This window comes from Maniola jurtina, chromosome 16 (assembly GCF_905333055.1).
Source record: "Maniola jurtina chromosome 16, ilManJurt1.1, whole genome shotgun sequence".
Lineage (NCBI taxonomy): Eukaryota > Metazoa > Arthropoda > Insecta > Lepidoptera > Nymphalidae > Maniola > Maniola jurtina.
Window position 1 is genome coordinate 10,380,531 of NC_060044.1, and position 16,673 is coordinate 10,397,203.

General features: G+C 36.7%; 4 protein-coding genes across 9 annotated transcripts in view; 2 read left to right on the top strand and 2 right to left on the bottom strand.

The window, feature by feature from the left end:
• Positions 1-6,927, bottom strand: part of LOC123873038 (transcriptional regulator ATRX homolog) — a 28,053-nt gene extending 21,126 nt beyond the window's left edge. For 2 of the 6 annotated variants that reach the window (XM_045917696.1, XM_045917695.1), the window contains exons 1-2: positions 3,329-6,372; positions 2,844-2,920 (exon numbers count right to left, since the gene is read on the bottom strand). In XM_045917696.1, coding sequence (XP_045773652.1) covers positions 2,844-2,920; positions 3,329-6,022 — 2,771 coding nt within the window. In that variant the 5' untranslated portion in view covers positions 6,023-6,372. Of the gene's footprint in view, positions 1-2,843; positions 2,921-3,328; positions 6,373-6,735 lie in introns of those variants that run through there. The other 4 variants (XM_045917700.1, XM_045917698.1, XM_045917699.1 and 1 more) reach the window with 4 other exon arrangements.
• Positions 6,928-7,987: 1,060 nt separating this feature from the next.
• On the top strand, positions 7,988-8,557 carry LOC123873052. The gene has a single exon (XM_045917725.1). It carries the CDS (start codon positions 8,084-8,086, stop codon positions 8,402-8,404), a length of 321 nt encoding a protein of 106 aa, XP_045773681.1. The 5' UTR covers positions 7,988-8,083; the 3' UTR covers positions 8,405-8,557.
• A 4-nt stretch (positions 8,558-8,561) lies between these two features.
• LOC123873048 (prohibitin-2) lies at positions 8,562-9,848 on the bottom strand. The gene has a single exon (XM_045917713.1). The coding sequence runs from the start codon at positions 9,724-9,726 to the stop codon at positions 8,827-8,829; it is 900 nt and encodes a 299-aa protein (XP_045773669.1). The 5' UTR covers positions 9,727-9,848; the 3' UTR covers positions 8,562-8,826.
• A 291-nt stretch (positions 9,849-10,139) lies between these two features.
• LOC123873046 (E3 ubiquitin-protein transferase RMND5B) lies at positions 10,140-15,842 on the top strand. Its single transcript, XM_045917711.1, has 8 exons — positions 10,140-10,482; positions 11,266-11,358; positions 12,285-12,445; positions 12,716-12,922; positions 13,258-13,441; positions 13,523-13,707; positions 13,792-13,943; positions 15,268-15,842. Exons 1-8 carry the CDS (start codon positions 10,347-10,349, stop codon positions 15,332-15,334), a joined length of 1,185 nt encoding a protein of 394 aa, XP_045773667.1. The 5' UTR covers positions 10,140-10,346; the 3' UTR covers positions 15,335-15,842.
• Positions 15,843-16,673: the final 831 nt, after the last annotated feature.

Genomic DNA, 16,673 nt, shown 5'->3' on the forward strand with positions numbered 1-16,673 from the left:
ATGCTCCACCTACCCTTTAGTGTGATTGCAGTGAAGCTATGCCATTTTAATTTTAAAAAGTACAGCTTAAACCATTGGATCCTAAGAAATGACATTTTGCATATAGGTTCTCTTTAATGCAGACCTCCACTAAGAAAATATTTTCAGGAATTCCTATCGAGCATCAGGGCGAATCAATGATAGAAACAGGAAGGAAGGGAGGTTTAATGCTGATATTCGGTACTGTTGAAGATAACGGTTTTACTTTTCTAAGAGTACCTATGTAAAAATCATTAATTTTTTTATTATAATCGGCAGGATATGTGCATTCAAAGTTGCTAGAGCCGTTACAAAATTGCTAGGCAGCAAATTAGAATGTCAGAGAGTTCGATAGTAGATGGAGTTAAGATGAGTTATTGAAAATAATTAATCGATTGCTTGTTCAATATGGATGGGGTATCTATCTTGAACAAGCAACCAGGGTTATGTAGATATGATGTGAATGTTGTAGGTTCCTTTCTTTGACTGCATCGTTTTATCATCAGGTGAATGGTGACATTTTTTTTTAATATCATGGCACATACCTTGCTTTTGAGCCTGTTCCATTTTTAACAAACTTAAAAAAAAAAAGGTTTTTCTTTGAGTATGTACAGTACTACATATATTATTCTCTGAGATTTGTCTACTCATAATCTAAATTTTTTTTACTCAATAGAGGAAGTTCACAAGATGGTCCCATACTTAATATTTGGATCCAAGTCTTTAATCCTGACACTGTAAAGTTACTGCACACCTAATATATCAAGATTCAGAAAATGTTAATAGCCGATTGATATTGTAGGAAGGTATCAAGCAACCACTGCATGATTGCTCTCCGAGTCTCAAATCCTCAACTCTGTGCTGCAGGGATACAGCACTCCTAAACCCATAAGGATTTAGCAACTGTTGGTGGCAAAACGGTGAAATAATATTGTAGGTCCAGCATAGACTTTATTATTGTACTCTAAGTTCCAACTCTTCAATCCTGATGCTGCAGGGCATTTCTCTCTTAAGCCATGAGTGATGGTGAATTTATATGGTAGGTACGAAGCAACAACTTTACCTTTGTCCTCATAAGGCTTGTAGAGTATAGAATTCAATGGTAGAAGGTCCCTCTAATGAGGGGATAAGTGTGTGTTGGTATGCCTGTGTATGGTGTTCCACGCTGCAGAAAACACGCTTTTCTGGAGCGCGGTCTTATAATAATGTTTGCTTAAATTGTAATCAGCTGCTACACAAAATACAATTCTCTGACTGGACACCTTAGATTTTGATTAGGTAGACTTATGCGGTTAGAGGTATGAACACTACTAAAACTTTCATGTATCACTGAGTGTCTATTATGTACAACCACTTAGAACAGATTAGGTAGGTACATAGATAAGCTAAACATAACTGACTAGTAATTTTATTAAATATTCTGATAAATGTTAATGGGAATGTTGGTAGAGTTAAGTTTCCTCCAAGTTTTTGAGTTTCTGAAAGAGTTGATTTATTACTGAATTCAAATACTTTCTCAGATAGGTAAATTAAATTAAAGCAGTAATATCAGAGTAAACTAGACTAAGTGAACTCTCAGTTTGATCCTAATCGAAGATGTCAAATATTAGGCTTTGGTGACGTAAAATCAAACAAAAATAGGGCTACTTTAGGGCTATCTGCGTCAAATGTACATTTGACGCCTGCCAATAATGTCGAAGTTAGGAGTTCCCTGTCGTTATATCTTATACTTAACCTCTTAATATTGGTATCACCTAAGTAGGTATTTCATAAAAATAGTGTTTTAGGGTTCCTTACCTCAAAAGGAAAAACGGAACCCTTATAGTTTCACTTTGTTGTCTGTCTGTCCGTCCATTGTGTGTGTCAAGAAAATCTATAGGGTAGGTACTTCCCATTGACCAAAAATCATGTTTGGCAGGTAGGTAGGTCTAATAGCACAAGTATAGGAATAAATCCGAAAACCGTGAATTTGTGGTTACATAATATAAAAAAATTAAAATGTGTTTAAATTTTCAAAGTAAGATAACTATATCAAGTGGGGTATCATATGAAAGGGCTTTACCTGTATATTCTAAAACAGATGTTTATTTATTTTTAAGCATAATAGTTCTTGATTTATCGTCCAAAATGTCGGAAAAATTACCTGAGTATGGAACCCCTTCGTTTCCAAATAATAACTATAATAAGACAATCAATATTAAATATATTGTGTACTTGTCCAACACAAACCACCATGTTGCATTGTACCTTGCGATTGGACTTCATGTTTTGCGCATACTATCTGATTCTTTTTGATTTGAGCACACACACTTTATATTATTATTTATTATTATTCTTTGATAGCCGCAATTTTAGATACCTACAGTATGAAATACATACAAATAATTCTTCTACAGACAAATGAGCTTAATTGTTGAATGTATTGAATACTATGATTGATAGATTAGTGTTGTTAATAAATAAATTTCTTTTAATCTTCATAAATAATAACTATTAATTATAACACAATCAAATATCTTGTATATTGTACAACACCACTAAAGAGTAAAAGATTATATTAGAATTAAGTATTTGTAATACTTAATGCCATATTGCACACCTTTTGCATGCATGTAAATATTTCAAATTGTACCCAACACCTAATTTCTTGTAATTTTCCTATTATTTCAAACCATGCACCATATTTACACCTATCATAAACTCATTTTAATTCTCCCCAAAATAAGTTTGCACCTCTCATGCACAACTAATTTTATTATATCCTACCATATCAGCTTAATATTTTTCACACAAAATCTGCCTTGCCCTATTCACGAAATATTTACCCATCAATAACTTTGTCATGAGACTCTTGAGTATCTGAATTTTGGCTGCTGCTGCCAACTGATTTAGAGCTCCCCATCTGTAAATTGTAACTTCTGTTTGAATGCATGTAAGTCTCTCCCCTATAAACAGCCCTGAAACTATCGCCTGATCTACTTTGCCAATTGTAATCAAATGAAAAACCAAAAGTTTTAATCAATATTTAATATCAGAGCCGTAAAATTAAACAATAACAATAATGTTATAGTTATAAATGAAAAAGATACAGTTACTTTAAATTCAGATTTCTGGAATACATCACTTAATAAATCATTTTATGTACAAATTCACAAGTAAACTACTCATTACTATATTTGTTAATATGGCATGAAGTTAACACATGAAATGAAAAAGGTTAAAATTAAATCTGAATTACTAAAATTAAGAATTAAGCTTTGGATGATACACTTAAATCTAAAGTTAATAGTAATGTTCACTTTCTTCTAACCTTTTGAAAACTGCTATTAGAAATCTCTTCAGTATCTTGATCAACTTGGCTGTTTGTATCTTTGGCCAAGAAAGCATCTTCTGAAACAACTTCTTTCTTTGAATTATTCTCATTCTCTGATAATGAATTCTTACTTGTGTTACGCTTTTTCATTTTCTTAGCCTTAACAGAACTTTCATCTGAATCTGAGGACGGCTTCACATTCTTTTGTATTTTCTGCTCCTTACTTTCATCACCTGACATTTCAAGCAATGAATCTCTAATTTCTTTGAATACATTACTCAATTGTTCATCTTCAGTGTCAGAACTTGAGGAATATGTTAACAACATTTTTTTAGCGTGCATACTTTCCATGATATGCTTCCTTTTGGAAGGTGGAGTATTAACATTTTTTGTTATCTTCTTGGTAGGTGTTTTATGGTTTTTATCAGTGGAATCTTTTAGTAAAGAAGATTTTGATTCATCGTTTTTATCTGATACTTTATTTACAGGTTCGGGTTCTGGTGATTTGTTATTTCTACCTTCTTTATCAGAAGCACTGTTCTGTTTTTCACTTTCGGAATTTCTTTTGTCATCACTTTTGGGGCCTGGCGATAGAGGATTTTCTTCTTTTTTAGATCCAGAATCTCGAAGAAGTGCTTTTTTTGCCTTCCTAGGTGTATCTACCAAATCTTTACTTTTGTCTGAATCAGAATCGCATAGTAATGCATTTTTAGCAGTGTTTACATCTGATATGTCCGATTCTTCCAAATGATTCTTTTTCTCTAATATTTGTACTTCACAAACCACAGACCCATTTTGGGTAATTTTTCTGAGGTTTTGATCACAGAGATATTTTTCTGATAATTGTGGTAACCGTTTGACATTAATGACAAAGTTCTTGGGCTTAAATAGTTTCACCTCTTTCCTTTTCTGAATCCAATATTCTTCTTCGTTTTCCTTAGATGACTCCTCTGAACTGGTCAGTGCTTTATCAAGCTTTCTTCTTTTCCTGTCACTCTGCTTTATTGGAGACTTCTCATGTTTTGTAGAAAATATTTTGTTTTTAGATTTTAGTTCTTTTTTAGTTACATCAATTTTTGTCTTGGGGTTTTCAACATTCTTTTTGATCAATTTATCAAGACTCACACATCTTAGAAACGGTCTTGGTTTTGAATCTTTGTCATTTTCATTTTCTATTGTATCTTTTTTGTTACTATCTTCTTTTTTATCTATGTTTGAATTGTTTTCTTTGTCTTTGGTGCTGTCTTTCATTTTTTCAGATTCTGATTCATTTACACTTTCTTTACCAGACTTACTTTCATTATTTTTAGTGTTTGTTTCCTCATTGCTTGAATCATTTAATTCCACTACATCTACACAAGTTTCAGTTTGCTCTTTATTTGTGCTGCTGTTTAGGGTCCCATTATTTGCATTTTTATCTTGTGTAATATCAATTCTTTCTTTACTATTGCTAATGTCAATAACATCTTCCTTTTCCTGAAAATTATTAGTTTTATCTGTTTTAGTCTCATCAGAATCTTTCGACAAATCTCTTACTGAATTTTTCTTTTCTGTATTAACCTCAGTACTTGGTTTGTTCTCATCACTATCTGAACTATCATTAATTACTTTAATATGCTTAAACTTTTTACTTTTTTCAGATTTATAAATTTTGGTGGATGGTCTATTTTTATGTTTACCAATTTCTTTGCTTTTTGAACTTGGATACTTCTCTTCTGGGTTTTGTGGTGATTTTTTATTGGAGTTTTTTTTTGTCTCGTTTTCACTGTCTTTTTCTGATGCCTCTTTGGCATTACTTTGTGTATCTTGAATTTTCTGTGCAGTATCGCTAACAGATTTTTTGTTTTGTTGGGTAGTTTTATCCTCAATATTATTTGACTTTCTTTTTTCTTGGGAGACATTGAGGTCACTTTGTGGCAGAGACGACGATTCATAGTCCTTTAATGAATCAATTTCCTTATCACTAACATTCTGATCATTGCCTGATTGAGCAATGTCTTTCTCAGATTTCCATTTTAAATGTTTGGACAATGACTTCTTACTTTGTGATTTACTTTCATCTACTATATCACATTCAATTAGTTCATTTTCAGATCTACCTATAGTTTTATCATTACTAAATTCACTATCTTCATGTTTGTCTGCGTCACTGTGTTTCGGAGAGCTATTATGCATGTCATCAGAGATATTCTTATCAAGTTCTATGGATTTTACACTTCTCAAACGATACAGCTTACAGTTTAAAAATACAGGATATTTGTCTTGCATTGAAATAGGCATTTTTTTAGCTAAAACTTTAACTGATGTGTAATGTTTCATATCAACCTTCTTTCGTATTCGTAACCTATGGGAATCATACTCAATATAGTCGTAACTGATAACTTTATTATTTTTCGCCGATTTGTAACTTGAACTCCCGCCATCACTTGTCGTTGGGTCTTGAGAAAGATCGATTTGCTTCAATACCTTTTTAACACCGGTTTCGACGTTTTCGAGAGATTTTTTTGACAGTTGACAAATCAAAAGTACTTTGTTTGCGGCTTTTTGAACTGCATGGACATTTCTTAATTTATCCTTGCGTATTCTTTTCTCCTTTAGATTGTCGGAACGAACTCTTAAATTCGAGCCGAGTTTTGATAAATATTCCATAGCCTCGCACAAAACGTCAGAGATGGGCACTGCGTCCGCCATTTCGTATAATTGCTTATTTACACATTTACACGCTGAACTTAGGTCCGAAACACTTAAAGAAATGTAATAAGCCAAGCTTTACATTCAAATCGCAAATCGCAAATCAGGAATGAAATTTATTGAGTTACTGAAAAATATTCGCGGTATATTATCGATACCTACGCTTACACCAAAAAAAATAGAATAAAACCACAGAGTAAAAAATGTATTTTTAAAAATGGAGGCTATTGACACCACCTCTTTTAGCCGCTGCGACTTCATAGTTTTAAATCTTGTTAACTTTTCTAATTAGTTTTTGCAATAGCAATGCTGAATAAAACTACAACAGTATTGATTTTTCAATGCACAATTAATTATACAGTCAAAACTAAGGCAAAGTGCTCTAACATTAGTAAATCTTGGAGAAAACTAGCTCTGTGCAAATGTACATTGCATAGATCGGAACGTACCCTTTACAAATCGCTCTCAAACTTGGTTGGATTATACGATACCTATACATAAATATATCACAAAATAGCGGCAATGTTATACATAGGAATAATATTATGTATATACCACGACGTGCATAATTTCTCGCAATTTTCTAGTAACTTAAACGTTTGATAAAAAGATGTTATTTAGAGATAACCAGTCAGATATTTTTGTTAGAAGGGTGAAACGGTAATATCTTGCACCAAAACAAAAAATGTTGAGGACCAATTTTTTGTACTTACCTTTCATGTAAATGGCTGATCTAGCGTTTTACCATTTAATTTTCAATAGATACCACTTAACTATAATCAGAACACATCATTGTACTTAAAAGTACACAATAAACCTTAAATCATACACATTTTCCACTCCTAATCCAAAAAATCGGCGAAAAAGCAAGGTAGGTAAACTATCCAAAACAGTCGTGAAAAAGGCCCATAGACAACTAGACATACTGTGCCAAAGCGAGAAATAATAGAATAGAAGGAGAAGGAAAACTGGCAATTTTCGATAGTGATTTGCCTTATAAATATTATATTATTACTGCAATAAAATAAATAATATTATAATTTAACGGTACCTAACCTACCTACTTTAATTTTATATTCCTAAATCATATATTTCATAATAGTTACTAATTTAATAGTTATTATAAACTGCCCGTAACGTGGATTTAGTTTAATGTTTAATAATCTCGTGTAAACTGGAATTTGACTGTCCAGTATGGGCCAGTAGAGAATGTAATAGTATATTCCTTGGCCAAGGATAAAAACATGAATGGATAAAAAGTCATTATTTTGCCCGTTTGGGCTGGTGGCTATCCTTGTAACTACTAAACGTCACAATTGGTACCCCTTGACCACAGCCTTCACTTGGACACTGATGATAATTTAAGGTACCTAATGTGATACATGTAGATAGAAACAGGCTAACTTGGAATACCTACATGGTGGTAACTATGCTATAGTACATGTACCACATACCGCCATGTACCATTTATTCCTAGACATATAAAGGGTAGATTTACAGTACCCTTTATCCGTTCATATGTAAACGTTGCGCGTACCGGTAAGCGCAGTGTGGAACGACTTCCAGCCCGCTGGACCGATGACCTGAAGAAGGTGGTAAGGAGCGGGTGGATGAGGAAAGCTGAGGACCGTGTTTGGTGGCGTGCTCTTGGAAAGGCTTATGTCTAGCTGTGGACGCATACAGGCTAATCGAATGGAAATATCCACCCTCTATCGATTTCTGATCGGCATCCCTACTGGAACACTAAATCGTTTGGCAGTTGCCACGGCTAAAACCTACCGCCATCAGAGAGACAATTTAGAAATTATAATTTCCAAAAAAAATCCCCTGCCTAGTATCGAACCCGTCCCATATTTTTTTCTTCTCATGGCTTTTAGCTACACTACAAAAAAATAATAGATGGGTACCCTGTCCGAACTGTCAATTATTTGTCAAATGGTGACAGGTGACATTTAATTTTGTATTCGATATTCGATTACTGGTCTGTGGTATTAAATTAAATTTTCCTCTGTAATAATTTGTTGTGTAATGTAATAAAGTTTTAGAATTTTAACATCTAAAATGTTATCGAGATCCTTGTTGAGAAACAATGGTTTAAAATCTCTAGTAAGATTATACACCGAGGGGACTGGACAAAACCAGGGCACGTCTTCAAATGCCCCGCCACCGCCAGCATCTGCAAAAGTGAACGCTAACGTCCCAGGTCTTAGCAGTGCAGTTATACATCCAGCATCAGAGCCTTTAGGCCCCGGTGTAGACCCTCAGAAGTCGGGACCGTATAAAGTACCAGAATACTTTTGCTACGACAATATGAGTTACTTTGAAGCTGAAATTGAGATGTCCAAGTTTAGGTTGCCACAGCCCTCTGCGCTCAAGAAGTAGACTGCTATGTTAATAAGATTGTTTAGGTTAATATATAATACCAATTTGTTTGATAAATTATCTGTATTTTAATCCATACCTATTTGTTTTTAGTGATAAATGTCTACAATATGACCAGAAGCATAGAAATAATAAAGGTTTAATTAAAAAGAACTCATAAGTATTTTTACTTTTATTGCATGTACCGATTTCCATACATACTAAACCTACTAAAACTTAAGTAACCTCAAAATGCAATATTTAACATAATTAATGACATACAGTACTACATTTTACTTTTATACACTTAGCAGAATTCTTATAGGACAAAACAAATGCTAAACAGCTACTGAAGCCGCGCCACTAATAATAACAACAGCTTCTTCTTCGGAAAGAGTAGGCGCAGGCTCCAGGCTTATGGCATACTCTTTCTCAGCCTTATGTTACTTCTTTTTTGTAAGTTTTTCTGATAAATCATCAAAGGATGGATCTTGGAGATTGATCATTAAGCTGTTGCCAGAGAGGAATACTCTGTTTTGTGACTGCGCAATCATTCTTGAGATACTTTGGGCTGCACGTATTTTCCTTAACTTCAAGTAACCGGGATTCATTCCCATTGCTTTACCCAACATATCAGCAGCTTCTGCTTCTCCCTCAGCCTGTACAATCTTCTGCTGGCGCTCTTGCTTGGCTCTTTCAACCACGAAAGCAGCACGCTGAGCTTCCTGTTGTGCCACTTGTTTGGCTTCAACAGCTGCTGTGTATTCCTTTCCAAAACTCAATTCTGTGAGTGAGACATCATCCAAAATAATGTTGAAGTCAGCAGCCCTTTCCACTAACTCCCTTCTGATCAAAAGTGACACTTGTTGACGCTGAGTTATAAGTTGAGATGCATTAAATTTGGCAACCACCGACTTTAGAACTTCATTACAAATAGATGGCAAAACTTTCTCATCATAATCTGTACCCAGTTGTCTGTACATAGTAGGCAGGCTGTTCGAATCGGGACGCGAGAGGACTCTCAATGAAATGTTGACCATTTGCAAATCCTTGGAGCCGGTCGGAGACGAAATCTTGCGGGGTCTTGATCTTATGTCATATATTATGGGATATTGGAACCAAGGGATGCGGAAGTGCAGTCCTTCTGTCATGACGTGCTGTTGAATTCCGCCGATTCTATTGAACATGATAGCACGGTGACCACCTTCGACTGTAAATAGTGATTGGGAAATTCCATAGGCCGCTGCGCCGACGACGGCCACGACTTTCAAACCGATGCCGAGACCGGGAGGCCCACCCTTGGCAAACTTCCCCGCCATGTCGTTTAACTTACTTTGCGCCATCGTTATTTGTTTCCAGACAGTTTTTTAAGGCGAAAAGACTTGTGACAAAAAATAACCTAGCAAGCTTGCCCCAAAATTGTGCAACCTGAGCGAATGAAAGAATGATTATGATTATTAATTTGACTGAAATGCAAACCAGAACCAATCTAGATTTATGAATGAATGCTTATATAAAATTTTGATCAGCAGCCCGATTGCGGTAGAATAACAGCTACAATGTCACGATCGCAATGTCTCTGATTGGTTGATGCACGCTCACTATTGCCTATTGGCTAATTGCAACAAGAATACCATAAATTCAGCCAATCACAATGATTGCGATTATAATAATGATTGATGCAGTTTGTCCATGGTTTGTCCTCAATCGAGCAACAGAGCAACACAGTCATTGTTACTTTAGTCTATGAGCTGATCTGTTGTCTATGTGTTAAGTCAACAGATAAAAAATAAGAAGTGATAAAGGAAAACAGAACATTTTGTGCAAAATAATTTAAAACATACAAAATTTCAAGAACAAAAACGTTTTACCCCTGGTAAATACAGCACGCTGGTTTGCCCGTTTTGAAAACTCCCATACCATTCAATATAAAGCCCTTTGTTGGGCTGAACATACATAAACAATGGATTCTTGCCTCGGTGTCGAACAAGATTTGGACAAAGCTACTTCAAAATTCACTGCCCTCAATGACCATACAAACAAAATTTTAGAAGACCTAATCAATCAGGTTGAAGAATTAAGGAGAGAGATATCTCAGCGTAAGTGAAAGCCATGTAACGCCTCTTACCAAACAATGATATAGCATTTATGACTTCTTTGAACAGTTACTTTCTCCTATTTTAACATAACTCTGCAAACTTGTGTAGGTTAAAATATGTAATTCTAACCATTCACATGACTACTTTGACCCCAAATATGAACAACTCTCAATAAATTTTATCATAAATCTCATTTATAGTCAAGCTTAAATATTGTTTACTCAATATCTATCTAAGTAAATAAAAAAGGTTGAATTGGAAAATTTAACTGTCACCTGCAGACATTATAATAATTATACACTCTGTTTGCACAGGTGGGTCTCCAACTACTCCTAATCTATGTTTTTAACCCCCGACCCAAAAAGAGGGGTATTATAAGTTTGACGTGTGTATCTGTGTATCTGTCTGTGGCATCGAAGCGCCTAAACGAATGAACAGATTTTAATTAAATTTTTTTTCGTTTGAAAGGTGGCTTGATCGAGAGTGTTCTTAGCTATCATCCAAGAAAATCGGTTCAGCCGTTTGAAAGTTATCAGCTTTTTTCTAGTTACTGTAACCTTCACTTGTCGGGGGTGTTATAAATTTTTAATTTACACTTGTTTCGTAATCTTATAAACAAATTTTTGAATAGACTGATTGACAACACACAGCTGAAATAGAAACTTGAAAATTTGTATTATGCTCTCTATAATGATCCTAATGAATCCCTAAAAACCTAGATCCACACAGCAGCGCGAATCAGCTAATTTAATATATTGTTAAAATTAATGTTTATTATTTCAGAACCTCCAAACACACCCTTAACACAAAACCAAGCAACGATTGTAAATGACCTGGTGTCATCAGTCAAACAGTCAGTGTTCCAACTGTCTACAGGTAAAACTAAACTTACTTTACATTACAATTGTCTAATATTTTGAGCTGAATCCAATTATTTTTATCTTTGCTTAATATGTACCTAAGTATTTAAATATGAAGAAAAGTGTGGGACAGTAGAGGCTAATTAAGATTAGATTAGAATTTAAACTAGAGTTAGACCATACCAATAACTGATAGGTATCCTTACAGTAGCCTCTCAATATATTTACAACAACATAATTTTTGTAAGACAAAATATAGATTACAACTTATTAGACTTAGTTACAAGAGAGTTGGCGATCTACACAACAGGCTGACTAGACACTGTAACAGGCTTGCGACTCCTACGCTCCGCCTCAGGAAGGTCCAAAAATCATTTGTGGGAATGGGTATAATCTTTTATAACAGAATTCCTGAGTCAATTTTGGACTTGCCTTTACACAGGATCAAAAATCTATTAAAAATATGAAATGAAATGATTCTTTATTTTGCGTAATGTGAGTAACAATGATGGTAGGTATATTGACAGGTCCTTGGTCCTTCACATTTTGCCATTTGTGTATGGCGTGCAAAATATATAGTTAGACTATTAAATACAATAAATAACCAATAAAATGTGCTCCTGAGAAAAGCATATTATTCAATCAAAGATTATGTAAATGACAAACGAGCGTGGATTTGACCTGCAATTCGCTCCAGCAATGCGCGGGACTTCAATTGCTTTTATGCATGGCATAATATTGTATATCAAATCTTTGAAAAGAGCACCCGCCGAGTTTCTTGTTGGTTCTTGGTAGGAAAAGCATTCCGAACCAGTGGTAGATGCTTTTGACGATTCAAAAGAACTTGTAAAAGTCTAATTGAATAAAAATATTTTGAATTTGAATTTGCATTAATAGCCTAGAAATACCAAAAAAAGCTCAATTTTGTTTGTGTTGTACCAGATCACCGTGAATTGCACGCAACAGTGTCACGGGTGGGCAAGTCGATTGACAGGCACTTCATAGCGGACTATGCGGCCGTAGCGCCCAAGGCTGAGTCCTTCTGCTCTGACACCAACAGACCCATCATGGAGCAGGCCATCGCACAGCATTTGTATAGACAGGTACAGTTGGCACTCATCAAACAACTATCTACAAGAGTTTTATGTAACATATCACGGGTTCTAATAAGTTTAAGTGATTTTGTGAAGTGGTGATCGTAAAAAGAGTACCTGGGCGCGTTTGGGACCCTCGTAGGGTTTCAAACTTGCTCAGGTACTTAAGTCTTAAGTTTACATAATTAATATCACTGCATCATTAACTTTCAAATCCAACAGTTGACAATCAAAAACTGTACAATGGTATTTATTTTAAATAAATGACTATACTTTCAGGATCTGGAAGATGTAGGCGACTCGCTCGTAGGCGAGGCCCGAGTGGGCGTGTCGGAGCGCGGCAGCACCTTCGCTCAGCTGCAGCGATGCGCCGCGGCGCTGGCGGCCGCCGACCCCGCGCCGGCGCTCGCCTGGGCCGCGTCCCGGGAACATGACCTGACGCACTCGCCACTGCTTTTTACTCTACATCGGATGCAGATGATGAAGGTAAGCTACATTAAGTCACTGCTAGGCGGACTTGCACATGCCCACCCCCTCGAGAAAAAACCGGTCAAGTGCGAGTCGGACTCGCACATGAAGGGTACAATAATTGTACAAGAAATAAAACAATTTTTTGTGATGTAACTACAAATTAAAGTTTTCGGCTATAAAACATTGCTATCTGCCAAATTTCATAGTTCTAGGATTACGGACAGTACCTACCATACGAGTTTTGATTTCTTTGACGGGTTTTGACAGACAGTCTGACAGACAACAAAGTGATCCTAGGTTCCTTTTTATCTCTGGGGGAATGGAACCCTAAAACAAGTTAATTTGTGCAGCTGGCGCGTTCGGAGGGCGTATCGGCGGCTATCGCGTACGCGCGCGCGCATCTCGCGCCGCACGTGGCGCGCCACGAGCGTGCGCTGCGTGCCTGCATGGGCGTGCTGGTGTGGTGCGCGCCCGCCGCGCCGCCCGCACCGCCGCCGCCGGACTACGCGCATCTGCTCGACCTGAAGGCGTTGGGTGAGTAATGAATTCACACTGGAATGGCAGCGACCGGCAGGCTCCTCTTGACCTCTAGTTTCTACATGTACATTGGTACAGGTGCGGAAGCAGGCGAGCTGTTCCTGCGCGAGGCGTGCTCACTTCTCCGGCTCGCGCCGCACTCGCCGCTGGCGGGCGCCGTGCTCGCGGGCGCACGCGTGCTCCCCGCGCTGCACGACATCCGCGCCAAGATGTCGCACCCGCACGTGCTCGCCGCCTGGGCTGACGACGAGTTGCCTCTCGAAGTGAGCTCTATACACCCCTATTCACATGTATCAGTGAAGTTGTAGTTCCACGGAGCTGATAAATATTTGTGTTGTTTGTAATAGGTGGAACTAGGCGAGGAGGGCGGCGGATATCACTCTGTGTTCGCGTGCCCCATCCTGCGCCAGCAGGCGTCGGATCACAACCCGCCCATGCGCCTGCTTTGTGGACACGTCATCTCGCGGGACGCGCTCAACAAACTCGCCATGGGGCTCAAGTGAGTTCACACACTCTGTGTGTCTACTGGCCTGATCCACATAAAACACACATCCAATTCGTGCACCCCATATGACAGCCGGTGTCCAATTTATTATATCCACTATTGGACATAGTCTCTATATAGATCTGAAGTTCACAGTTTAGCTTTTGTCTAACGACTCACCTTGGAACTCAGTTGAGATAGCCTGTCTACTTGAGTCTACTTATGAGTAAATATAACATCAAATGAGTATAATATATAATATATACACAATAATATGGGCACTCAGGTAAGTGGTCCAAATAAGTCCCTTTTTCTTGACATATTATGTTATAATGCCCGCAGCTTCGCCCGCGTGGATTGGTCAGATCCTCTGCAGCATCAGGATTGAGGAGTTGGACTCCAAATTTTTTATGAAACAATGTCGCAAAGTTCCTCTATCGATTAAAAAAGAAATGACGCAAATCGGTTCGGAAATCTCGGAGATTTCAGTGTACATAGGTAGAAAAACACAACTCCCTTTTTGAAAGTCGGTTAAAAAAGTAGCCTATGTTACTCCCTGGTCAATTCTCTACTTGTCTGTGAAAATCCCGTCAAAATCGGTTCAGCCGTTTCCAAGATTAGCCTTTTCAAACAGACAGACAGACAGACAAAAATTTTAAAAACGTGTGATTCAGTTATAGTATCGTTCAAATAACCATATGACCTTAATATGCGGTAGTTATTTCGAAATTACAGACAGACACTCCAAATTTATTTATTAGTATAGATTACAATTTTTCAAGTCACTGTTCACTAAAATAATCTTGTACTATCCAACACACATAATCTCTCCTCTCATCAAAGGTTGTCTCGGGGAGATTGCTTTAAGCAATAAGGTCGCCTTTGCATATTAGTGTTTTTAGTTTATTCCTTGATGTTTTTTGTCTTGTTTTGTGTGCAATAAAGTTTTTTTATCTACTAAAATATCCTTGTACTATCCAACACACATAATCTCTCCTCTCATCAAAGGTTGTCTCGTGGAGATTGCTTTAAGCAATAAGGTCGCCTTTGCATACAAGTGTTTTAAGTTTATTCTTTGTGTTTTTTTGTCTTGTTTTGTCTATACTTCTATACTAATGTTATAAAGAGGAAACCTTTGTATTTTTGTATGTTTGTATTGAATAGGCTCAAAAACTACTGGACCGATTTCAAAACTTCTTTTACCATTACTTAGAGGGATTCTTCCGAATCCGTATAGGCTATATTTTATCCCAGAAAATAGAAAAAATAAATGTCCACCCGTGCGAAGCCGGGGCGGGTCGCTAGTGTGCAATAAAGTTTTTTATCTATCTTGTTTCAGATTGAAATGCCCATACTGTCCGATGGAACAATCGCCGTCAGAAGCCCGGCAGATATATTTCTCATAAATTCACAGAAACTACGACAGATTATACTAAGCATATTAAGTTTAATCGTTAAACATTTCAAATAAATCTAGTGAGTAAAAGGTAGCACTTTTAATGACGATTTTTATGACATTTTATAAGTGTATATGACCTTGAATGTCACCTAAATGTGTAGTGTTCTGAAAAAACGTAATCGGAATCGTATAGTTACATTTGGACTAACTGACGTATACGTACAGTTCAAACCGAGTCTAGAAACTCGAGTTTTGCATGTGGGTTCTCTCTTCTAAACCCATGCGGACAAACAAAGCAACAGCTGGTAAAAGCTAGCTAATATTGCTACATGTCAGAGAATAAGGGTGTGTTTCCACCGAAACGCCTGAACAGGAATGTATGGGGTATCATTAGAATTCGTACATCATCTCGAGTAACACTGGTCACTGATAAATTAAAAAAAAAAACAATATGGCAGGGCAGTTGTGTTTTTTTATAACATTATAATAAGACTTGTTTAAATAAAAAATAATTATCATAGTTCAATTATAGGTAAAATAAAACATCTGGATACCTATAGGTATCCTAATATTATAATTTACTTCCTTAGAAATAATCATGTTACAGCCTAAGAGCCTATGAAACAAGTTATGGATGGAATTCAGTTAGGCTCTCGCACTATTATTATATAGGTTAGTTCGCGACAGGTCGACATGGCCATCGGGGTATGTGGTAAGGGGGGACCCCCTGCACTGGGAAAGCGCGGGCAGTCTGCGGGGTGTTCCCATCCCGATTTCCATGTCAACCTGTCGCGAACTATGCCTATGCATCAACATAAAGCTGTCAATACAGAACTTTACTAAGTCAGTGGTACACCAAGTACACTAGTTAAGTTTTGTAAATCTATTATTATTAATATTCTAATAGTTATTGTAAGAATGTTCAGGTTTGTATTTTTGGTAGTGAGTGACGGAATATTAAAAATTATGTAAATTATTGTAGCAAAACTTATTTATTTGGTTAAGCAACGTTGGCCCTAGTAAACAATAAGTTATAGACAGTATAAAAATCATAAGTACCTAATAGAAAAAGTAAACATAGCCAACTGAGCCTTATTTGTATTAATAGAGGAAATAGGTTATAGATGGGTTATAGTAACTTCAGTCAGCTGCAGCCAGTTAAGCTGTCATAGGCTGTGGCTATGACATCCGCCTCCTATTCGAAAGTCAGGGGTTCTGTATTTAAATATCACCGGTGAAGGAAATCGTGAGAAAACCTGCACACTTGAGAGTTCTCCATAATAATCTCAAAGGAGTGTGAAGTCTGCCAATCCGCAAACCGCCCGAGTGGCATGGTAAGTAGCAAA